At 44.7% G+C, this 25,547-nt stretch overlaps 2 protein-coding genes across 8 annotated transcripts in view; one reads left to right on the top strand and one right to left on the bottom strand.

Annotated features, from left to right (window-relative positions):
• Positions 1 to 978: 978 nt before the first annotated feature.
• Positions 979 to 18,943, bottom strand: cerk (ceramide kinase). 5 transcript variants are annotated; one of them, XM_027014579.2, is made up of 13 exons: positions 18,580 to 18,942; positions 12,658 to 12,789; positions 12,316 to 12,438; positions 11,414 to 11,539; positions 10,653 to 10,719; positions 10,222 to 10,367; positions 8,840 to 8,914; positions 8,292 to 8,444; positions 8,088 to 8,193; positions 7,780 to 7,850; positions 5,708 to 5,913; positions 4,436 to 4,665; positions 979 to 3,015 (listed from the first exon to the last, which is right to left on the bottom strand). In XM_027014579.2, the coding sequence occupies exons 1-13, from the start codon at positions 18,743 to 18,745 to the stop codon at positions 2,928 to 2,930; spliced, it is 1,689 nt and encodes a 562-aa protein (XP_026870380.2). In that variant the 5' UTR covers positions 18,746 to 18,942; the 3' UTR covers positions 979 to 2,927. The 5 variants fall into 5 exon arrangements, with proteins under 5 accessions (XP_026870380.2, XP_026870379.2, XP_026870382.2 ...); XM_027014578.2 differs by having other exon boundaries at positions 12,658 to 12,792; XM_027014581.2 differs by having other exon boundaries at positions 18,595 to 18,941.
• Positions 18,944 to 21,221: 2,278 nt separating this feature from the next.
• tbc1d22a (TBC1 domain family, member 22a) overlaps positions 21,222 to 25,547 on the top strand; it is an 86,777-nt gene continuing 82,451 nt past the window's right edge. For all 3 annotated transcript variants that reach the window (XM_035528306.1, XM_035528308.1, XM_035528307.1), the window contains exons 1-3: positions 21,222 to 21,415; positions 22,462 to 22,518; positions 23,764 to 24,194. In XM_035528306.1, the coding sequence (XP_035384199.1) occupies positions 21,327 to 21,415; positions 22,462 to 22,518; positions 23,764 to 24,194 (577 nt within the window). In that variant the 5' untranslated portion in view covers positions 21,222 to 21,326. The remainder of the gene's footprint in view (positions 21,416 to 22,461; positions 22,519 to 23,763; positions 24,195 to 25,547) is intronic.

Genomic DNA, 25,547 nt, shown 5'->3' on the forward strand with positions numbered 1-25,547 from the left:
CAAGGAGCAAATTCGTAACAGCATCCCATGTAAAGCTCAGTGAAATTGAAGACTGCATTCCCCACCAACGCGAGGACCGCGCTGTGTTGCATGCCCACTACAAAGGGGGAGGAGATCACACCGATAGCTCGCGATACGCACTACAATGTTCTTAAATAGAAAAGAAAACATGGCCCTTGTGATATCTACCGATCTGTGTTGCGGTGATTAAAAACTGGTGGTTCAGATAAGTACCCCATGGAGACAGAACCACAGATACAAGCCGTTATCTTGTTTTTAGCTCTTAATCGTGCTTGACTCCAGGAATACAAATGAAAATTTGACAGATGGGTAAGATTAGAAAGGCCCTAACACCAGTTAATTGCTCCCAGAAGAATGTACCAGTAGGCCCGGTATATAAAAGATCATAAAAATCTCATTTAACCTTTATTTCATCACGGTAGGCTGTTCTCAAATTCCTGCCTTCCCCAAGACTGCATTGCTGGGTTCAGGGGTAGATGAGATGTCTCTGCTCCCCTGAAACACCTTGGGGTTAAGTGCCTTGTGCGGGGGCAGACCTTCTCTGAGGGAAGGTTGCCAGGGGCAGCAGAACCTCTGGCTGTGTGCCAACAGCCCTGCTGAGCTACGGGTGAACTGTTGCTCATTCCTCCCAGACAAATGACCTTGGCTCCAAGCATGGAGTACTAAAGCAGGAACCTTTATATTAGTGAAGCTTGAAACGGAATTTCCTAGAATATCTTTTGAACTTTCCCAGCGGTGCTACTTTAAACCTTTTTCTCCAGCTGCCTCTTGCTCCATCAATCTTGTCGAGTCTCAAGGAGACACCCATTATCAGCACTTCAGGTAAGACTGACCGGTTTTTACTAGAGAAAAACACCACCAAGGCTCTTCCCACTGATGTACCTTATGCACTTCTTTTATTTGCCTAAGCTTGACACAGCTATGGCTCGAAATCACAAAAAGAGTCACCACAGCACATCATTGTTTCTTAAACTTTATTTAGGACTTAAAATAAAAAAAATTTTTTGAACCAGTACACATCAACTTTGTAACATCTCAGGTCATACATCATTCCATATCATCTTGAAGCCTGCAAGATGAATGCACTGTTCTCAATAACAACTGCCAGCTAAATTGATCTAAACAGCATATCTGGGGGAGGGTTATCTTGCCTGCCTGCCTGCAGTTGCTGTCTGCACGTAGCTGCTACCAGCTGTGGGGCAGTGAAGAGGCGGCGGCAGTGATATTTACGAGGGGGCTGAGGAGGAATTTGAATTCCGCCTCAGGTGTGGACAGAGCGGGGCTGGGCCGGGGGCAGGACCGCATGGTGCCGCAGGCGTCTGTAGCACTGGAGCGTGTGGACTGTTGTCACAGCGGATGATGCATATGGCCATGTAAGTGTTTGACTGGCCCTGAACCGGAGGTGCCAAACACAGCGGCTGTCAGATGGCTGCTGTTCGTGGGGTTGAGATGAAGGTAATTCCACACAGACAAACACCCTTTGGGCAATTCATGGACCATCATTGACTGCCAGTGTCATCATACAGCACAGCAGCACCTCCTCACTTGAAATGCATGAGGGGTGGGGTTGGGGATGAGGAGGAGGATGATTTCGAAGCTCTTCCTCAAGAGACTGAGGGTGTGCCTCAGAGGAGGCTGCCAATACGGTCGCAGCTCTGCCTCGGATTCTCGGAAAGCCACAAACAGCAGCAGATGCACTTTAGACAGGAGGGGAATTTCACTAAGTCATGGCCTGCTTGAAAGTCCCCTGGCACTGAAGGAACACCACAGCCTCCGATCACACACATTAAACCTTCAGCTGAAGCGGCGAGAACAAGAGGGCCCGAGGCTGCTTCATCATACCAGGTGTACAATGAGAGAGGAAGACGACCCTCACACAAGAAATACAAAAGCGCAGCTCCTGAACGGTTGGCGCACAGCAGGACCACGTCGAGGACGTTTTTTCTTCTACATTCAGTTAAGGTCTCCTCAGACAGCTCCAAAGACACTGGCGCTCTGCTGGGTCACGGCGGCTTGTACAGGGACACTCCACCCTTGTGGTTTAGCCCAGAACACTGCAGATGATTAAGGGCCCAACAACTATGCCAACCACGATGAGGACATGGCAAGTCAGCTGATATTTGGAGTGGAACTGGAGTTCATAAGTAATGAAGTTCCAGGGCATAATGTGAATGGGATTTCAAGTTACAGGCTATACTGACCATTAAAGAATAGTTATAGATCTTTATAGGCTACACTGTGCCAGTGAGACTGCAGCTCAACACTTCATGCTTATGAAAGCCAAAACATAAATTCAGCCAAAAATATCATAACTAAATGTCGAGTATAATAATGCTATGATTGGGTACTCGTGTCCTTCATTTCAAGAAAAGCAACCACAAAAAAAATCCTAATTAGAACTTCAGAGTCATTTTCAAAATATGGAATAAAATGAATGCTACCATCAAAGGCATCAAGACCAGCTTGACTTTGGAGGAAGACAAAGTGAGAGAGTCTCGAATGTCAATGGCCTTTCTGGAAGATGTTGGACAAAGCAAGAGGAGAAAAAAAAAAAAAAAAGTCACCAACAACCTGGTCACCCCTGTAGATGAGAAATCGCTTAAGAAAACTCTTAAGTACAACAACACTGATACCTAACCAAAACAGCAAAGTCAAAATTGGGTGGAAGCATGATCCAGAGTCGACACATTCGTGCCTCGGCGACTGTAAAACGGAGCTGCCAGTGAAAGCTAGTTACTAGTAATGGAAATGTATTTCATTAAGTAAAGGATTCGCTGTATGAAGACTGTAGACAGATCTAACAGCATGTGGTACATTATCTACTTAATCCAAACTCCCATATGTGACATCATGGTCCTGTAAGAGTGTGGGCCCTCCCCCTTTCTTTTAGCGATTGACAGGGGAATCTATATTGCACAAAGTGTGTACGGGTCGTCAAAGACTGTCTGCTCTTCGATTCCTCTTGCAAACAGCTTGATCAACTGGCAGTGCACTCTAGAAAGACAGAGAGCAGAGAACTGTCAGATCATATGGTGGGCATCAGTACATTACATTTAAGTACACTGATAAGTGAATAAACGAGAAGAAGAAAATTTTTTTAAATGAGAAATGCTAGAGACGGCTGTAGTGCGCATCACTGGAGGGGACCAAGTTGGCCTTGTGGTGTCCACAAAAAGTTATTTACAACCCTGAAATCATTCTGGCAACAAGAAATTGTTAATGAAAGGAATGAAGTTGTTCAGACTGCTGAAAGGATACTGAATATTGAAGTCAAACTGGCTCTGCACTGCTGAATCACCGTTAGTCAATTGAGAACATGCCAACTAAAAATGTAGATATAAACTACCTGTAGTGGTCTTCCATTCACACTGTGTATGCATAGTTCTTTAAAAGCCCAATTTCATATGCTCAACAAAGAATAATTTATTAGGCTGGTTTTAACTACAGGCAAATGTCTGACATTGTTTCTCTTGCAAGTGGGGAGTTCTGCATAATTGATCTGGGATTGCTGCAGCTCTGTGGCCAAGATAAATTACAGCCTATATGGAGCTTGTTTTCAATTCATATCACACTAACCAGATCTGAAATCTCTTCAGCAGAGCGAGGAGGTAAAACAAGCTGCCGCAGAAAAGTGAAAGATTTCCTATGAACATATTTTGGAGTCGCCAGAGCACTTATTGGCAATTCGTGGGAATAGTCCGGCAGGGTCGGGCACAGCAAACCTTGCATGTAGACACTCCACGTTGTGGGTGAGGATTTAGAGTTTAATTTGCTGTAATGCCACTGGATGTTCCTGAGGTGTTCCTAGCACTCAGGTGAGACCTAATCCAACCCCCTGCTCCCTTTTGGCTGCTGTACCACCATCCATCTCCACAGTTCATTTGCTGACTCGCTTGAAGAACAATTACTGGAGAGGAAAATGCAGTAAATGAATGGCCTGCTATTTTAATTAAAAGGGAGTAAGCTCTTAACCGTGGAAAGGCCATTAAATTAGAGGACATTAGACAGCTATGCATCACTGGAACAGGAAAAATGGAGCATGAAATAAATGGTGCATTCAGGAGAGCCATCATGCTACATAAAGATTTCCCTGTGATAAGCAAATGCAGTCCCACTCTCTGGGAATACAATGGGGATTTTTCACAGCACTGTGGCTGTGTAGCCCGTCTGGAAACGGACCCGGTCACTGGTCCATTTTCGCGACGGAAACGCCTTTTTCTTTCCTGCGGATCAATATATACCGGATCCGATTATACCGACAAGGGTACAATTTTGTTCCTCGTTGCTGAAAAACATGTCCCACTGTATATGGTGATGTATGGGGTCCATGAAATATGCATGAGCGCAGGGCTGCTCGGTGACCGCGCAATGCTAAACCCGCCACCGGCTGCGGTCTCGGTGGGCCGCGCCGTACCTGACTTCAATGCCGGCGTGTGGCAGGATCTCGCCGTCGCAGTTCCAGCAGCTGTGGGTGGGCATGCAGCCACATGCTGGGTGTTTCCTGCAAATCTGGCTGAAGAAGCGAGCGCGCCCGACGCCGTCGCCTTCCCTCAGCTCCAGCTCCAGCTCCGACGCCGTCTCCTGGCACCGGGGTGTGAAGCGGAACTGCCGCACTCGGTACACCTCCACAAAGGGGTGGTCGAACTGCAGTACGGAGAAGGGCACAAGGGAGGAGGGAGGAGAGTTGGAGGGAGGAGACACACTCATCACTTCTCTGTGCCCAGTTCTACTCCAGGGCTTTTCATTCAGCTGAAGCAAGTGGCAGCAATTTCGTCCAGATTGTGCTTTATGAGCTCTACCATACTGCTTTATGAAGCTTTAAAGACCTGCCAACTTTGTATTTAAGCAAGGCGCAATGCACAATGAATATATTTAGTAGTCTCTTAATATTGATATTGCTTTAATGGCCTCTGAAGAGTGCTACATCTTGCCTTTGCCTGGGCTGATATCCACGGATTCGGAGCTAAAGCAGTCCAAAGGCGCGATTCAACCGTCAGAGTTAATCGGCCCCGCTGGAGCACTAGAACATTAAAGCATGTATTTTCTAAAGCATGTGTTTATAAAATGAAAGGTTGGACGAGAGGCACGACTTTGACATGACAAGTATTTGGAGGGTGGCTTTTTCCACACACTCTGCGGAGTTCATTGCTCCACCAACACCTGTCTCCGATTGTCGGGTCCTTTGTGGTGAGTTTGGACGCTAAAAACGTAGCTAACGAGGCAGGGAGCTTTTGCCTAGCGTAACGGTGAAGCCTGCCCAAAAGCAGCTGGGTCATCCAGCGAGATCTCTCGCCCTCTCTGGGTGCGGTGAATCATCCATGATGCAAAGCACCCAGGAGAGAGAGCTCCCTGACGAAACAGAACCACGATGAGCCACCGGCCTCCCCATGAGGCAAGCGGACAGACAGCTCCACTCCATTACCCCAAAGATACATCTACTATTTCTACCTTGCCGGATTTGTGGTGTATACATCAGATGCTTGCGGTCATTTGGTCTTCTTAGAGACCATGGCTTGGTGATAAGGGCTCCTGGTTTTACTGGATAACAGTAATATAAACGGTAGAAGGCTCCCATTCTGCTGCTTACTTGAATAAATCAAGTAACCTATGATTTGGCATGCTGGTGGCAGGGAGCCCTTTGCTTTTCGGCAGGCGCGCTGCGAGCCGAGCCACAGAGTTACGTCACCTGGTCGTCCTTGTTGGTGTGGCGCAGCAGGTGGCGGAAGAAGTCCAGGCGCGAGCACTTGTGCACCAGGATGAGGTCGACGGTGCCGTTGGCCAGGTGGGCGGAGGGCGACAGGCCTTTGGGACTGCGGGGGCACGCACAGCTCATGCACGCCGCGTTGATGGCCAGGAACTTGCCCCGGATCACCTGCCACGCCCCTTTTGCCTCTGAAACACACAACAGGGGAGTTGTGTGCTCAGCTTCTTGATGCGTCTTTGTTTCTTCCTGACGAGTGGCGTGAATTATCTACCCTTCCTCAAAACACACCCAAGAGGAGTCGAGGTTTTTAACAGGGATGTTGAGCTTTCTCTGGGCAGTGATGGGAGTTCAGAACTAAACGGAGATGCGCTTATTCGAAATAATTCCCTTCATTACCGCTGTAATATTGCGTAAAAGAAAACTCATTTAATCTGCAATTGCATTAATAGCACTAATGGCAAATTGTGAAATATATATTTTAAATGAGTTTTTGTTTTCATGCCAGGGACTCTAGAAGATGGATTTCCAAAACTAGTGTCTGTCAAACCAGAGAGGGATTGTATAGAATAATTTATTAGCGTGCCTCCATGTCTCAATACCACTAATATATGGGTTCTGTTAGCCCTGAAGTGATTTTCTATTTTTAACAGAGAGATGATCTGCTAAGTCTAAGGGGAGGCATGACGTTTGTTCAATAACTGCTGTTATCCTGGGATCCATATCCATCCAGTGTTGCAGTTGAAAAGATGTGCAGTAAAAAAAGAAATATGAGGCATTAAGGCTGCCTGCTTGTTTAGCCTCTGCAGCGACTGCAGTTTATATCATGAAGGTTTGGTTTTCAAGGTGAATTTACTCAAGAGTTTGTCAAAACGGTCAAACAGTAAGTGCTTTCGAGGATAACTGGAATCAGGGCAAAGAGGAAGAAGACTCGGCGGAATAGAGATCAAAGTGGTAGATGTACGGCCTGGTTCAGGGTGGTAATTCATTCTATCAACTTATCAAGGTTGTCTGAAGTGGTTTTAAGAACAGGGAAATTATTAAGTTTATAGAATTTATTAAGGGTCCAAAGGGATGTGGGTGCCAAGATATTTTAATGATGTAGAAGTCCATCAAAAGGGATATACCTAGACCACAGAATCCATTTCAAATGATTCAACAGTAGAACCTATTTTATTCAACTAGCTTTATGGGCTGGATTCCAGACTGTGGTTTACTGCTTCAATTTAGATTGAGGACTAGTCTTAGTCTGGGTAACCTGCCCTCCAGTTTGACTAACTATTTACCACCAAGAGACATACACATTGAGCCAAATGGATTCATTGTACGTGACCAAACAGGAAATATCTTTTTAATGAACGCCATTCAAATAGACTGCTGTGTGATCTGCAGTGATAAAATGCAAAATGAGGTCTCCCGTTGTTCTGAGTCATAAACATTGTGCACGGGAGAGATCTGCCAATGTTAGCGTGTCTCTGGAGATACGAAAAGCCAATACATTTTAATTGGAAATCACTGATTAGACACTTAAATACACAAAATGACAAAAGAGACCTTTGGCTTGTGTTCATTTGCAGCCTTTCAAATGGCACACTTCCCTTCTAGGAAGCTCATTAGCACTCTCCCCTGTGCCAAAGTGGCAACTGCAGAGCTCCACTCCAAACCCAAAGCAAACAGAAAGAAGGAGGTGCAGTAAAGGGTAGTAAATTGGAACGTGCTCGCCCTGCATGGCTGTGGTGGCATATTACTGATTAAGGACACTTAACTTTCCCCAAAACATACATACATACAAAACTCCTACCTCCCAGTCATTTGGTCCTGCTAGAGAGTCTGCTCAACCTTGAGAAAATGCCCAGGAAGTGGCAATTAGAAAGAGGGAGGTCTGTGCCCGACTCTGTAAACAGCACTTCTCGGCAAGACGGGGAAAACGTTAGGACTGGAGAACCCACTTAGTCTCCCCGCTGCGGGCGGATGCGCGGGACCGCTCAGGAACCCTGCCCTACAGGCTCAGATACGTGTTAGTGTGCGGCGTGTGTCTGCGGGCCACGGCTCCTCACCGCCATCCAAGGCGCGGTCCTCCTTCCCGCACAGCCTCTTGTCCGCCGAGGGCTGCTGGCAGATATTACACCTAATGACAGAAGACATTACCCATCAGGCCTCGTCTCGGAGGCACACAGGAAAACAACCTGGAGCTTCACAGCTTACTTGCCTCGCTGCTAAAGCAAACACAGGGGATACCCCACGCGGTGGATTTGTTCGACTGAGACAACGGCCGTAAAACGGTGATCGTTAGATGGGTCTCGCCGTGACTGATAAACACTGGAAAATTAACTGTGCGTAAATGAGAAGAGGTGCGGGTTCTCACCCAGATCGGCACTGCAGTTTGTCTCTGGGAGTTCCGACGTTGCTGTCAGCAAGAAGAAAGGAGACGGTCCCCTCATAGTAGCGATGCGACAGAAACGTTTTAACACCTGGTCACAAAACACGAAAACTACGTTTAAATGCGGGTCTCCCCTTCGTTTCCATTTCTGTCCCAATACGTGGACTTGCTGGTGGGGGTTTTACTGACCGGAGAGGTCATAGCGAGCCGGTCCCATCCAGCGCTTCCTCTCGCTGTCCGTCAGCATGTCGCCATAGAAACCATACCCAAGCAGCGAGACGGAATAGCGGAGGAAGGTGTCATCGGCGCGAATGGAGCAGACATCCATCGGCTGGGAATCACCTGTGGAAATCACAGCCCGTAGGCCTCGGAAGTGTCCTTCGAGCCATTACGCGTTTTATAAGAGCACGCCTGCCGGCTCTGTTGGGTGGCAGGCGTTCCCTTGTTTTTGTACCAATGAGTGTTGTGGTTTCCTAGAGCATTTGTTGTTGGGCAGCAAAACATGAATGACATCCCTTGACAAGTACACAGAGTCCTCCATCCTACGGCTGTACTGAATATGGGGGTATATGTATGGTCTGTGGCCCAGTCCTCTAGCATACAGCTCATTTATACTCAGTTAGGCCCTAATCATCTATTAATAGAGCTTGGGGTAACGTAATGTGGTTTAAACGGAAAAAAGCAAACAAGTATTTTTTAAAAGTATCAGGGTGTTTTGGGCTCGTGTGCCTACTCACCCACAACGATATGCAGAGCGGAGGTCACGGGGTCATTGGAGCCTACCGTAGCATAGCATACGCAGTCGGTAGAACCTGTAGCGCACACGCACGTCATGGGTCAGGGTATCAGTGCATTACAGCAACTCTAAAATAACCATCTCACTGAACGAGCTCCGTTTGAGGGTCAAACTAGGAAAATCTGACTCGCGTTCCTTGTCTCTTGTAATTCTGCTTTGCACTGCTGTGAAGCTGGAAAAACTGAGCTGTTGGGAAAGTTTTTTTTTAACCAAATATTAGCGGAAGCAGCATGGGTGGTCATTTTCCTGTCTCCATGCTGCACACATTTTTAACTGACTCACAGAGGCGTGAAGGAAAGCACCTTTAGCAGCGAGGCACTGCTGTTTCCAGAGATGAGATTTCAGATGACTCTGCCCCCCCCACCCCACCCCCTTGCTGTGCCTTGCTTTGTAATAAAATTCTCCTGCCTCACAATAGAAATAACCCAGTGAGAGTAGAGGTAAGCACACAGCTAGCACCATCTGTATGAACACCTAGCTGGTTGTTTCAGCCTTCCACTTTTTGTTCCTTAAGGGACAAAATGCACAGTTCTAGCAGACACAATGACCTGAACAGATAAACCCATCTAAACAATAAATTCCTGAATTTCATGCCATTTCATTTGTTTGAATTCCTCTTAACTACCCATTTACCTCACTGAGATTATTATAGGAACCCCTTTGTTAAAGATCCACCCAATTAACTGAATCCAATGGGAACAGAAAGCAGCGTGACAATAAGTGCTCTCTAGACTGGTAGTTCACGTTGAGATGTGGTGCTCCGTAGGCAGAATTCTGATCTAGAGCAAGAACTTTACACCCCCAGTAAGGAGCTTTTTGCTCTCATCTCATCGATGTAACCTGGAATATACTTATATACATTATGAGAAGCTGTGAGCCATTAACGAAGTTTGTGGCTTCACTGATTTCCAGTTTCCCAGTTCATAATGTTACATTTCTGGTTTCGTTCATTGAATCTTTACCAAAACTTGACTAGGCTCACCAATATATTACTAATATATGTAATGTATACAAGAAGGACCGCAAGTGCTTCCGTGTGCAGTGTGTAGACAAGAGGCTGTTCCTCATCCCGCCAGCAGAACTGTGATCAGTCGCTTGCATGAGACCCTGGCGGGGTAATGCATGTCACAGCTGTGGACTGTATGATGACGTGGCAAATGTCATGCACCGTGTGGCCACTCAGCGGAACGGGGCAAGTGATGGATACTTCAGGCCCCCTGGACACGCTGTCAGAGCCAGGGGTGTGTGAGAGACAGAGCTGGAGTCTGCAGACATGCTTCCCCACTTCTGGAAGCAGATGTGTGAGGGGTGGGCTGCGCTCACCTGCAGGAATGATCCCGACACGCAAGCTGCACTCCACTAGAGTCTCGCCAGAGCAGTTCTGGTCCGCGCCGGTGTCGCGCTGCGTCCGGGAGATCAGGCCGTGCATGACCTCACTGAACATGCCGTCTCCTCCGACGCAGACAATCCTGGCGATTAGACAGAAACGGAGTGTGAGTGCTCCTCTCTGGGCGGAAGGAGAGCTGCTCTGGGACTGCGCTTACTCTCGCGGAAGCTGCTACGCCATGACGCACCGAAACAAAAGCTGGTGCCGGAAGACTCCAGCCTGAGGTGCGTGGCCCCCCCTAGCCGGGCCTTGATGGCCATTCTACGCTGTCAAAGCTCATCTAGCCTTTGCTGTGGGGAGGGTGAGCGCCTCGCCGCGTGAATTAGGAGTGGTGTGCCCGCCATGGTCCCCGCTAGCTCCCACTCACCCATCATACTTCTGTAGGTCGGCCTCCGTCTTCAAGTGGTCCCTGGCGTGATTTGCGCGCTCAGTCACTATGGAAATACAGACAAAGCCACGGTGAGTGCTCCTGGGGTGGAGAGGGTGGGGGTTGGGGGCACATGATTATCTCCATCTGCTAGTAAAAACGCTGTTCTGCCAGAGGCCTGACGGAGACGATCGATCACACCGCACGAGACGATAAGCCGCAGCCACGGAGCAAACATTTCTGGAGCGCCTTTCATTACAAGGCTCAGCCTGTCGGGGCTGACAGCAGACGGCAACACGTGGGGATGCCCTTGAAACGGATGGCCGGCGGAGGGCTTCTCGCGGACGGTGACGACGACGCCATATGGCAAAGGAGATATGTGGAGCTTATTAAAGAGTCCGTCAGGCAGCTCGCTCGTCTTCCCTAATGAAGCCGTTTGAGTGGCTTTCGTCCAGGCATCGCGATGGAGCCAAGCAGAAACAAATACCTTTAAGTTAGTGCTGGACAGGCACTGGCTCTTGTGCAGTTAAATATGACCATGTGCTGCCAATGTTCCACCCCCCGCCTGGGTCCAGCCCTCGGCCATCGCAGAAAAAAAACCTGATGAAGAATTGCCCCCTGTTTATTAACTAATAGAGGTCTTATCACGACCTTGGGTGACGGATCGACCTGTAACTAAAATGCGGCTATTTGCCAGTAAAGGTTTGTTTGCGGTGCATTTGTTATTTAAATGTTAACGTGGGCGGCTGATGGGTGCTCACCGATCACGTCGGTGGAAATGGAGGCGCGGCAGAAGATTGGAGCCACTTTCTGCTCATAAATCCTTTTCCCGCGCTGTTTTCCTCCATAGGGATTTATGTAGACCAGCAAGCGCTTGGGGCGAGTAGCTGCAGGCAGAGAGATGAGGGGTCGTTATGAAACAACAGCTTTTTAATTTATGCAACCATTGCATTTTCTGATCGCCTACAACCTCGCGGAGTTTTCACGGGCAAACAAACCTTATCGCATTTGACAAGTTTGAATAAAGCTCTAAAAACTGCAGCAGGAACCAAGACACTGAGGGCCACCTTTGCAAATGAAACCTGACTAAACTGCACCTTAATTCTGAATTAATGAAGACTAGAAAGAGCTTTATTGCTTAGTCTCTACTTTACAAATAGTGTGCAAGAGAAAATGACATTGTTTATCCAAACGTCAGTTCTCCTCAGAGGTTGACCCTCACTTTACCCTTTAATTCCCCATTTCTCAAACCCAATATTCCTTCTGCATTCAATTCACACATATTACAGGCATTCTTGTGTGCCGTTGTTGTAAACAGGTAATTCATTCTCAAATCTTAGCCTAGGACATTGTAACTGGAGAAATATGTCAACAAGTGTTAATGAATGTATGACTTATGTATTAATGAAGATTTTTAGTGTAACCCAGACTAAGACAGCCATTAAATTATCCTTGAAGGCATCAATGAACCAGTGCAACACTTAATACAACAAACGTATTTAAAGCTGCATTATTAGGACAGAGTAATTAAATGAAAAGCACACACACACACACACACACACACACACACACACACACATACATATACACACACGGCTTCCCTAATAGTGATACTTTTAATAAACATGCAAGGACGGTTCCAGAAGTGCATTTAAGGACATACTCAGGAGTGCGAGCTGCTCCTTGATGGCTTGGAGCCACTGCAGACACAGTCTGCTCTCTGTGCAACGGAAGGTGACTTCACTGCACTGCCAGCGGTGCTTCCTGCCCCTCTCCACGTAGGACACTGCAGTCAGAAGGGCAGAGAAGGTAATGCAATTATGCTGGAAACGTGCCTACTGGAGAACCCAGGGAAAGGCAACTCGCATGGCCCGCGTCACCCGAGCTTGCTCTACCCGGGCCGATGAAACTCAAGCTAGGCAGCTCCCTTACCAGTTAGGGCTTTAACCCCCTGATGAAATGAGAGCGTGAGCGTGACTGCTGGCTTTCTAGGACGCTTGCGTACCTGTGAAGGCATGCTGGTTACATTCAGCTGGGCTCCGAGGAGCACTCCGCCGTTCCCCCGTGTCTGCGCCGGGGTCCTCCCCCTCCGTCTCCTGGACGGCTACGATCTCGCACAGGGGCACGCATCGGCCGCCTGCTGAAATAAAGCATCCGGCGGTTATTAACCTGCAGTAACATTGACATTTCACAACGGAAGAGCAAGAGTTGTTTGTGAACTTTAATGATATGATGACCATAAAGGGAGAGATAAGGTGGCAGGCATTGGGCAAGGCTTGGGCAAGTTCCTGAACGATGAGCGCTGTTCTCTCAAATGGAAACGAAAGTCACAAATATTAGTCTTCCTTTCCTGTAGATTGGCCCATGCTTGCTGAAATGGGCTCCTCTCTTATTGCCTCTTGCGCTGTGACACTGCACAATATTAATTACCGTCTACGTCTCATTCAAGCGGCTATCCCTCTTGGAGGTCTCTTGAATGTCACCCTGAGGCCCCGAGCTATACATCAGGCAGGGTTCTTACACAGAGGCTCTTACTGCGAGAGCCAATGAGCTTAGCCAGCTTAAAGAGAACAGAAATAAGGAAGAAGAACTTATGCTAAGATGACTCTCACCCCTCCCCCATCTATAATCTCAAGAATAGTGTGTCATGTTAGTGTGCTAAAGCAACCATCATGGTATGACAAAACAAACCAAAACGTGGGTCTGAGCTCGTGCAGGTGCCGCAAGTTTAAGCGTCTTGTTTTACTGCTGAACAAACATAAGAACAAGACAAGGTTTTTGGTGTTTTTTGCCTCGCCACTGCAGATGTTTTTAAGCTCTGACCTATTCTTTTCAGTTTGTCCACTGTATTCAGCATCATATCTAGTGACTGGAACATGATGCTATACTGAAATGTCTACATGAAAAGCATCTTTTTTTTAAGCCTGTGGGGGGGGGAAGCAGTGGTTCTACCATTTCAGTCAGAAAATACAAACTATAACAGCACTGGGCAGACAGCCTTGTCCAGTTACTTACAGAACAATGATGTAGTCTTTATCAAAAATGCTTCCTCATGCTGGCGTAATGGGTTACTTTTAAGAAAACCGAGTCCAATGCCCTGGGCAAAGCAGGAAAAAAAAGTGTCAGTAAAGGGATTCTATTTGCTCTCGAGTTTCTTTTTGTTCAGCACTCAGCGAATCGGTCAAGAGGCGAGTCTTCAGCCTTTCATTGAACACGGCCAGTATCCCAGCTGCATGGACAGCCAGGGAAAGCTCTTTCTAGCACCTGGGTGCCAGGACAGAGAAGAGATGCTCGTCTCTGCTGTGTCTCGAGGGAAGGAGGTTCGAGGTTAGCTATACTAGAGGCTCGACAGGAACGTGGAGCTGAGCCAAGTTTGATATGTGCCTTTAGGTACTTGGGAGCTGGTCCAGTTTGGCTTTGTAGGCCAGTGTCACTGTGTTATATCTTATGTGAGCCACTACAGTCAGTGAAGGGAATGTAGCTAGAGGGAGACAAACAAGTGTTGCAGCTGCATTCTAGAGGAGTTGCAGGGGTCTAATGGCAAAGAGCAAGGAGCAGTAGACCAATACATAAACACATACATTTATGTAGCTTTATAAATATAGTCATAGAGAAGTATCTTTTTGAATCCTCTTCACCCTGCCTTTTAATTCAGTTTGCTAGTACTAGCATACAGGCTTCATTTAAGAAATAAATTCAAATTTAGAACTGCTTTCATAAACCTGAAAGATTATTGTTGATCATTTCTTTGTTCTTTTTTCTATGAGTGCTAGTTTGAAGTTAGGGCTACTTGAGTCAATGAAACAGGATCATCACAAACAAGGCCATTAAACTAGGTTGACGGAAATGTCACAAAACAATAGTCGACATTCCAAGGGACCTTGGCTATTCCATTACTCTGACTGCTGCCCATCAGTGCGGTCTGCGTGTAAAGTCAACTCCAGCTGGACGACCCTGTCAGGGGCGCTTGACCGTAAAATGGTTTTACCCAAATTTGGAGATGTAACTTAAGACAATCGCCAGCAGGAAACATCCATTTTTATATACTGTTAAGTGCTTTTTAATGAGGGGAGACTTTTTTGTGGTTTGCAGATTCTTCACTTTATGGTAAAGAATATTAAAATGACTCATATAGAACGTCCAGCATATGGCTTTGAATTGCCTTTAATGGCTACAGAGGTGTGCTGTGCCGTAAGCGCCTAAGACGTGTGCCGCCTCCGGCTCACTCACCCGCCTCCTCCCTGCCTCCACTGATTGGGAGAGGTTAAGAAAAATAGCTCACTGGCGTCCAAAGTCGCCCCAAACAAAACATTTCGCTCCCTGCCATGCGGGCGTGGAGGAAGATGCAGAACCTGTTTGTTTTAATTGCCTCGCAATTAGCCGTGTACGCTGCTGTCGTCAGCCTCGCGGCATCAACAAACTTCCCAGTGCCCAAAAATAGCCTTTAAGACAAAAGCAAATCGTATGTTGAGGCAGCATCTACTTTAGAGAAATGATTAGCCAAGAAATAAAGAACCTTGTAAAACTTTTCTAAAAGTTTTTCAAAAGTTACTCTGGAGCAACGCTAGTTTAAAGACAAAGAGACATGGACATTTTGTTAATAGCTTTAGTAGTGATGGCAAATTTAATGAAAAGGCTATAACAAATTAAAAGTATTTGGGCCACTCGTGCCCTTTGGAACAAGGCCACAGTAACCCCCATGGTCTCTCATGGTCAGCAGTCCTGCTCACTTATTTTTTTTCATTCTAGTTAAAGTACCTACATGTAGGAGTGACTAATGATCAGCACTGTTACAGTCATACTTGTGTAAAAAGTAGAAATAAGGTTAGAAACATTATGTATAAAAACTAGTAATGTCTGATGACTTGTGAGATTACATCATCCTTAGCTTTAGCTGTAGGGCATGTGGAGTAACGGGAGCAATTTGGCACTGGTGCCCAAAGTGCCCATCACCCATCTCTGATCAGGGGAAGTAAACTCTGCATCGCTTTCCAGGTAGTGCCGAATAAACTGAGGGGTTCAATCACCATCAGCAATTTAAGTCCAACTTCTTGTCCATTTTACACTTTTTCCTTTTACAGAATATGAGCTACGACTTTAATGCCATGTTGACAGCATCATGACAGATGGCAACGGACACTGCGTTACTGGATATTTTCACAGCAGCTCCTGGTATCCAGAAACTGGACACCACAAGACATCTAACAGATTCAGCAACAGGAGCCCTTCGTCTGCGATGGTGGTTTGAAAACACGGCGGCTCCCTTGGCGGCTACAGCCGGAGGCTGCGGTTTCGTGGCGAAACAGAAGCCCGGGCTTTCTGGACAGCCGTCACCGGGGAAACACAGGCTCGAGCAGGTGCCTCAGAGGCACACAGTTGCGCACAGAAGGGGCGGGCCCACCGCTGATGCTTACATAACACAGTGACCTTCCCTCCCAACCACATGCTCTCTGTTTGTCCCACAGCTTTAGCCTTCCCCAAACAGGGGATTAGCGTGAAGTGACCCTTCATAAATACTATCTTTTGTGTAACTCTCCCTGCTTAACGTGTAAAGGAGCTCAATGCACGAGACGCACAGATAGATTCCATAGTGGTCAGGCCACGCGAACACAGCACCGGGTTGTCAACACAGACATGACTCAGAATGGCATTGGCTAGTTCAAGGCAGGCAGAGGGATTAAATTAAGCTCAAACAAACAAACAAACAAACAAACAACAACAAAAAAAACCCTCCATGGCTTAGGAGGGGCGTCTTTCCTACCATGTTGTCTGTGTGAAAATGGAAATGAAGCCAAGGGAACACAGGGACTGGAATCTCCTCTACAGTCTATGCAAAAAGCTGCCTGCCATAATGGGAAAGCTTGATGTCCATATGTCCATGTGAACACAAAAGGCTCTGGTTACTAGAGGAGTACAATACAGAATGATCAACTATTCATGACGGCACAGTTTCTCCTCATAAACGTTACCCGAGCGCAAGAAGCGTGGCAAAGGGTCCCACTGCCCCTACAGAAGGAAGGTCACAAAAAGTACCTCCGATATCTACTATCTATAAAGGCTACACTGTATCAGCCTGATATCACTATTCATTTCCACAGAATATTTCTCAAAAATACGGCACATCAGAAATTGTTCGTTTTACACCACTCTGCGACTTCTGAGCAGACAGAGCATGCGAGTTTCTAAGTAATTTTGCAAAGGGCTGGACTTCTACAGTATCCAGCTCAGGAAGGAAACTTAAAACCAAAAAGTACCACAGCCCTTGCGAAAAGATCTGTTTAGACTGCTAGATAAAGACCAGTGTTCAAGAGTGTAGTCTGCTATTAAAGGCCACTCTGTTCTACACCAGCTGTTGGACACCAACTGGAATGTGTTATTAGATTTCTTTAATGAAACCACGTTTAACTGGAAACAAACTTTCACATGCACACATTCCAACAATTCCTTTTATTCTCATAGTGAGTCATGACTAAGACCAAAAACAAAAGGCAAATGGATTCAAATGCAGTCTGGTCCTGTGACTATATGCTAAAGTTCACATTGCAGACATAGAAATGTGAACAATGTTGTCTTACAAATGAAGTCTTCATGAAAATGCAAGCTAAACAGCAGTGGTGTGGGTCCAAACAACCACAAGTAGCAAAGTTATACAAAACTATGCTGCCAATTCATATAAAGGGCATCCCATTATTGATGGTTACAAAATATTCATTTTTTGATACTGCATCTGGGCTTTGTGTCTTTTTACAAGAGACTACACAGAAGCCACAACATGGTGACATTTTCTCTTTTCTGTTTTTAAATCAATTACACAAATAGACTCTCTAACTGACTGATTTAATTAACCGAGTTATATATTTTTTTCTTTTGGAATTTAACCTCATACCGCTGAAGCAGATCTACAGTATCTTGTGCATCATATGCACTTAAGATCAAGCTGTAGTGTTGGAAGCATATGAGGGGTCTGTTGGTGCTTCTCCAGTACACACACACAAACAAACACACCATACACAGACACTGACCTCTTCCAAAGTAAATTCTTGTCCTTGTGGTGCATCATGTGAAACAGGGTTGAGATATTGTTTAACTTCAAAGTAATTAACTGTGTACACTTCGAATGGGAAATCCTTAATAGCAATGTAGGTCCCAAACAGAACTGAATACTGAGGTCCCCCCCAGCCGTGGCGGGGCTACAGAGGAATGCGTGTTGTCTACTGGCCTTCTGTATAACTGATTAACAACTCAAAGTAAAAGGCAGGTAATTCTGGAAACTCTGGAGGGTAAAAGTTAAAGATCCCCGATCACACCTAGCTTAATTTTTAGAGCAGTCAGTAAATGAAATAACACATGACTAAGGTGCACAGTCCATCAAGAACACTGATCACGGGTATGCAAATGAATCTCTAATGAATGCCTTTGTCTCTGAGCTACTCTCTTTGCTATGAAGTCAGCATGTTCACCTCCAAACCCTTTTACAATCTGATAACAGTCATCACATTCTTATGTAAGCCTGCTATAGTTTTTGACATTCAACTGTCAAAACCTGTTGAACGCTATAATTCCAAGTTCTTTTCTCGCTGGTGTGCATTATTCAGCTGGTTTTGTTAGATTTTATTCAGACAGTTGTGGCTGATACTCTCCCCGGCACATCAATAGGCTGCGTGCGCACGCGGCCTTTCCTTTAGCTTTTGCATGGCACCCACACGTTCAAATCGGCCAGTATCAAAAGAAACAGCACGTATGCTCTTTTCCCTCAAAGCTCATGTCAATAAGACCAAGCTCATAAAAGCACACGTCCGACATCGCCCTTAGAGTAGCCCCCAACGAGAAGGCCCCCGGCCCCCCGCGTCCTAGACGCGAGCCTGTAACAAAGGCGCCGTGTCTAGGTTCACCACCGCGCGAGCAACTTCGCCACCCAACCTCACACCTTTTTTAAACGCACCAGCCTTCCGGGGGTCGTAAGCGTGGCCCGCGGCTCGTCTTCTGCAGGTCTCTGCCTCCTTCCACGAGAGAAAAGCGCCGGTCAGGGTAACGTCGCAGAGCCCGTGTTGGGAAGTGAGCTGCGAGCACAACGCTCGCGGCTGCGTCTCCATGTCCGCGCGAGAACGTGTCAGCCGCGACCCAGTTAGAGAGCAGTTATTCGCGTGGCATACTCAAACTGCCGTCCTCCGGATTTGTAAAGACGCCGCGTCCCAGTGCTCGACTTTCCCCTTGTTCAGTTTGCATAGCGGTTTCTTCTTCCCTGAAGTAAAAAATAAAGGAGGGTGAGCTCGAGAGAAATTGCGTCATCACGTAAGCCTATTACGGGAGGAGCGACGTGGTCGCCGAGCGCGGCGACTCCATGAATAAGTGAGAAGGACAATTTTACACTTCTTCTTCTTTTTTTTTTTTTTTTTTTTCTTTTTTTTTTTTTTTTTTGACGTTTTATCCACTATTAGTGCCGATAAATTCGAAGCATGTATGTTGCAATTTATCATAGTTACAGTTAACGTGGGTTACGTGCTCACGATTTCCCCTTGTCGGAATGTCCTACCATGTCGTCCAGAGCAAATGCAGTGTTAAGAATATTTGGGATTAAGTGTGTAAATGGAGTATTGAGGCTACTTGTGCTCCAAATATGTGGAATTGGACCAAGGTGTTTGAGATCGCCAGTTACACGTTTGGACCATCCTCCACCAAAAAAAGGCGATGCAAATTTGTCATATACAGTGAGAACTCAAAGTGCGTTATACAAACATAAAGAGTGAATCCGGAGATTTTTTTTACCTTAGGATGGAAAATATAAAAATGAAATAATAAGATGAATGAAAAAGTCTAACGTGTAATAATAAAATAATAAAGTGCTGCCACAATATTTTAACCTGGATTTAAAAATTGCTGCGTTTGGGATTTGGTTCCAATTACGTGTAGGTTAAGAACTAAATGTTGCTTCACCGTGTTTGGTTTGAATTCTAGACTCTACGAGCTGACCTGTGTTCATGTATCTAAGAGTTATACCTGGGTTTATAGGCCTACTGGGTTTATAACGCAAATCATTCAGTAATTTATAGGCTTGTAGTAGTGCTTTAAAGTAAATTCTGCTGCTACCTGGAAGCCATGTGTAGAACCTTTAGAACTGGTGTAATATGCTCTGATCTCTCTTTCCTGGTTAAAACTCTCACAGCAACGTTCTGAATAATATGTAGATGCTGAATGGAAGTCCAAAGATCATTACAATAGTCAACTCTGCTGGAGGTAAAAGCATGTTTCTCTAGGTCTTGTTGGAGCATTACACCTTTGATTCTAGCTATATTTCCTGAGATGTGAGAAAACTGTCTTGTGATTGATTTGATGTAGTTGGTAGAGATTAGAGAATTAAACACTGACATTTCTGACTAGGTCTTTAGATTCCTAGATTCAATATGTGCAGTAATGTTTCATAACACTGCGCTATGTTTGTGCAATACACAAAACAATTTAATACTACAAATACAACAGATCTTTACAAAAGTATACTGTAACTGTGATGTATACATAAAAACATACATCTATAACCCAAGAAGAAACTGCAGAGACATAATGACATAATGGAGATGTATGCATGTGCATTTACCATTTGTAGTTCCATTTGATAGGTTGTGTAAATGGACTGAACACTTGGCTTGCACTGTAGGTATCACAAATTGCCTTGGCAAACATAGACAAATGAAAATGTAAGAAAAAATATAAGTGTCAGTCAACAAATGTTATAAAAATGTTCCAGACATCAAATAGCCAGGATTTAATTAGTTTATCTATTTATTTACAGTAATTTAAAATTAGGCCTACACTTAAAATTAAAATGATCTTCTCTATCTTGAATGTACAATGCAGGGGTCCTAGTCACAGCTGATATAAATACATTTTGTTCAAATAAAGACTTAATAAATAAAGACATAAAGTCTTGCTTGAGAGGGCTTACTTGTAAGGATGCATAATTAAGGGAAATGTCCTATTTTAATATATGTTCACTTGTCAGACAACATCGATGACCACTTTTTATATAATTCATATATGCTTGAAATGACTTTGGGTAGAGGTATATTTATATGTCAGACCTAATGAATGCATATGGGACATCAACATTCATATTGAACATTGATGAGCCTGCCCACATAACTGCACAAAAATACATTAACAAATGTGAATAAAAAAACAGGATATGTAATTATAGACTTCAAACGTTGTTGGAATCACACCACAATGGTTAATACTCATATAGTCATATACTGTCATGTCGTAACTCTTTATCATGTTTAAACACGCACGCCATCTGACAGCAGCTTATCAGTGAGTTACTTTCATGGCAATGCAGGTCAAGATGGGTGTCAGTAGTGTTAGATCTTTTGTATCTGATATTATCTTAAAAAAACTACTAAAATGTAAAATAACAAGTTTGGTCATGACTTATGTCTGGCGAAATCTTTAATGAAACTGCAGTTTATACTGGCAGCGCAGCAAAGGACACACAGCAATACTCACTTCTGATTGGACAATCACTGGCATCTCTCGGTCTAACCAATCAGACCATTGCTTGCTTAGCGTGGGCAGCGTCAAACATGGCGGCTTTCTGAGTTTGCGAAGACAAACTGAGGTGTAAATAAACACACTGTACATTATTCTGACGACACATTACCTGCAACCTGCACGTTATTGATGACCTACTGTACAGAGGACAAAAAAATGTCGAGCGACGGCGGTAAAAAACAATTCTGGAAAAGGAACACGGCGAAGGTTCCCGGCAGGTAAGTGACGTGTTAACGTGAACTAGCTGCTCGAGTCAGCTAGCGTAGCATATCGTAGCTTATCTTAGCTAAGATGCTCCAGCCCCTCGCTGGCGAGCTTGTCCTCGCTGCTGGGGAGATAATGCTGGTTTTGTTCGTTAAGATGAATCGTGTGAAGGGCAAGGTTAGCTAGCTGTTAGACTGGAGTTTTTGTAAGTCCCTTCTTTTACCATAAACGCTTAACTCCTGTTCAGTTGGCCTGCTAGCCCAAACACATACTGAAGCTAGCTGAGCAGCTAGCCCAACTAACTTGTCAAATGACTGTTTGTTTGTTTCTTTTTCAGGGTACACTTATACCCCTTAGTTGGCTAAACAACTTAGTAATGTGTATTTGTCTGCAGTGCTGCAGGCACTTAAGGCTCCAAAGCTGTCTTCGGCATGTCAAAGTGTAGTGTGTTTCGCTAGTATCGGTATTAGTTGGTGTAGGTCTGGCTACCTGGAAGGCCGTTGGTTCTGGTACACGCATGTACATTACACTTCATTAACAAGAAACCTCAAATCCTTTTTTTCTGTGTTGATTCCCAGGCTTCGGAATAGTAGATTGGGGACAATCATATAGTTACGTAGAATGTGGAAACTAGATGGCTAAGCAGCCAACTTTAGCTAGAGGAGGAAGTAGCTGCTTGGCTAACTAGCTGTTTTGTCACCTCAGCTGCTCCAAATCATCTGTATATGTTCATATTATAAAATGTTATTATTGTGGAAAATTATCTGTTTACTTATATCATGTCAGACATACGTCATTATCTTTTAATAGTCTCATTTGCATGGTAGTAAGTGCAGGGTTTTGCAAATCAAGGAATAAAGTGATTAAAAAGTAAGTTTTTGTAACTAGAATTGGCCTCAAATATTCCAAATGTTATGTACAGTGTTTTTCTTCATTTCTTTTGGTTAATGCATAGGCCTGTTTAATACGTGTAACATTTTCAAATGATTCATTTTACAACCGGTTGAAGTTTATGCCGAATATTCTAATATTGGCTGTGTTAATTCTCTTGCATTTGCAGTATACAACATGTTTATGGAGCCCAGCATCCTCCTTTTGATCCTCTCCTACATGCTAAGTAAGTGCACATGCATTTGAAGCTCTTGAAAGACGTTTTGTTGTCTCTTGGATGAAAGATGGACTGAGCAGTGGATGACACTAGGCTATTGCATAGTCTCTGGCTGAATCCCTAAATAATTCATTTAACTTGAAGGAAAAAAATTTGAATCTAAGACAAACAAAAGTCCCATTACCTCTTGATCTTAATTTGGGCAAGGAATATTTATTAAGAAACTATGCAGTGTCCTTTAGTAATTTTAGGGAGTCATTCCCTCATGCCATACAAAGATACAGTACACGCAAACCCAATATATGTAAATGCTGGTACCATGAATAAACATTCTGAAGCATTACAGTTAAGGGGAGTGGTGTCTTGTAGGTTGACTGTACATTCACCCCACCCCTTCCATTCACAGGACAAGATTGGACACTGGATGATTTGTTGAGCATGAAATGAATGCAAACCACATGCTAGTGTAATCTTACTTGATGTTTTGTTGATGGTGCTGGAAATCATATTGGCTACCATGGGTTATCCTGAGAAACTGGTTTGTGTAGTTTGACTGTCCAACAAGTACTTGAGTGATATTGTACATCCTGTGGACGTGGTACATTATTGTTCACCACTATTTCACAAAAGAACTTGTTTAAACTAAGATTGTTATATGTGATTTTAAGCAGTTCAGTAATAGGTTAATTATTGCAGGACCCACAGTGGTTTACATTTAAAAAGGTCTTTGTTTTCAGACATTAAACATCAGTAGACCCTGAGGTGCTGTGACATGAACTGTCTGATTAGTATTAATTTGGTTAGTCTTGGCCTGAAGGCGTTGAGTTGAAATACGGTTTCTTCAGCTGATGTCATAAATTTTTGAATGTTATACTACTGTGAAACAAGCATGTTGTGTACTGGTAAAGGAACATGTGAATATGTTGATTAAATTTGTAAATGGTACTTTTCATGAATAAATGACTTGAGTTTTTTTTTGTCTTGTGATTAGTTATTAACAGGTCAGCAGTCAGTTTACCATGAAAAACTAGTTGTTGACAAGCATGAGTCAGACTGATGAAAAATACTCATATATGAAAGACCAAAGCCTGAAAACTTGCAGACTGTTAGTTTAGAGTTTGCGTGAATGTTTTTGATTTAGCTTTGATATACTTCTAGCTTATGAGCCACACCATACCCCCCGACCTCAGCAATTTATTTTTGCTTTTTTTGTGTAAGTGGAAACATGACAGTCTCCCAATCCCTCTCACACAGTTTGATCAAAGCTGGAAACAAGCCTCCCTCAATGAGCACGCCAGGCAAGCCGAAGAAAGCCACGACCTTCCAGGAGTTCGAGAGCATCACCAGCGACGCCTGGGACGTGGGTGACGATGATGACGAGCTCCTGGCCATGGCTGCCCAGAACCTGAACATTGAGGTCGTCATGGAGACGGCCAATAAGGTCATAGAGAACCACAGCAAGCTCCAGGAGCAGAGGCAGCAGCGGCAGGATGACATGCTCAAGCCCGAAGAGAAGGAGGAAGAGGAGGCACGTGAGGAGGATGTAGATGAGCGGGGGGAAGAAGAAGAAGAAGAGGAGGCGGCGGAGACGACTGCGGAGCTGTCCTTCAGCTTTGAGCGCCTCCCCCACAGTGACAGTCGGCTGGTAAAGTCCCACAGCGAAGCGCCTATTGGCTCCCCAAAGGGTCAGTAACCATCACCAGCACTTCATCATCTTTTATCTCTCTTAACATGCTTCTACAGTTTTATGTGCAGTTTTTCTAAGTTCAATAACCTGCATGTAGTTTTATTAGATTTCATTTCACTGATTTTCTATACATGTAAATTAAAATTAATATAGCTACCGTATTTGTTCTTATGGAGTAACAACACACTAAAATGTTCTTTATCCAAGCTTAGAATTTGTCTTCATCTTAATATAAAAAGAATTGAAATCCTCTGATTGTTTTCTTCTCAGCAGTAGTTCTAATGACTTTCTAGATAATTTGCATTTACTGTGGTTCAGGTGAAACTGCTGGAAGGGGTAGAGGAGTGTATTTCTTGAATTATCCTTGTTTTTTAGGTTATGTTTTACCCATATTGTGTCGGAGCATATTTCAAGTGGTTATTTAAATCTAATGGACTGTGAATGTTTTAGCCCAGAGCGCTATCTCAGAGTCCTCATTGAGGCATGTTCAGCTAGTGTGTGTGGCAGCAGGAAGAACCCCAGGCCTGCTAAACGCATGAAAGAACACCTGCTGCTCTGTTATTGTAATAGAGACACACTCTACGGCTCAGACACTTATCCACTTGCAGTGAAGTTCAGGGCAGTCTGTTGCTTGCGTTTGTTGTGCTGTCTGTCATACACACAAAAACACACACGTGCACACCATGGCAGAGAACCACCTCTCCCTCTCCAACTGCTTTAATCTGCATGCTCACGCCCGTAGTTCACGACAGCTGTGTTTGTCTGGTGACAGATAGCTGCAGGAGCAGACTTCCTGTGTGTTTGGTCTGTTCTCACCAGGCCGCCGATGATGATCTCATGAAACCATGTTGATGTTCTTGTCATCGTCAGCGATTCAGGGTTTCGTCATGAGATTTGTTATCCAGCGGTACTTGTGCACATTTAATGACCTTGCGGGAGCCTATTGTGTTCCATTTGTGAGAGCAGTGTAGCAGTGTGTGTCCTCACTGCAGGTGTTTACTGAGGGTGTCTGTCTGCATTGGTTCAGTGTTTATACTATAATACTTAATGTTAAATAATCATCATTCATAGTATCTGATGCCTTGAAGCTGTTTATTGAGAGTTCTAGACTAAATGCTTCTCTACGATGTTGCTCATGTTCATTATAAAGTGGCTTTTCACCTCTGGCTCTTGTTCAGAGCATTTCAGGTTCGTCAGCATAGGCTGCCAGGTGTATTAATTCAAGATGATATGATCAAATGTTATCTAAGCCACACGCACAGTTGCACTGAAAGAGTATTTGAGCAGTCGGGTTTTGTAATTTATGAGCAAATCAATGGAATGGAATCATTGCATCTGCGTCTGCATCTGA

Source organism: Electrophorus electricus, chromosome 7, assembly GCF_013358815.1.
Source record: "Electrophorus electricus isolate fEleEle1 chromosome 7, fEleEle1.pri, whole genome shotgun sequence".
NCBI classification, from domain to species: domain Eukaryota; kingdom Metazoa; phylum Chordata; class Actinopteri; order Gymnotiformes; family Gymnotidae; genus Electrophorus; species Electrophorus electricus.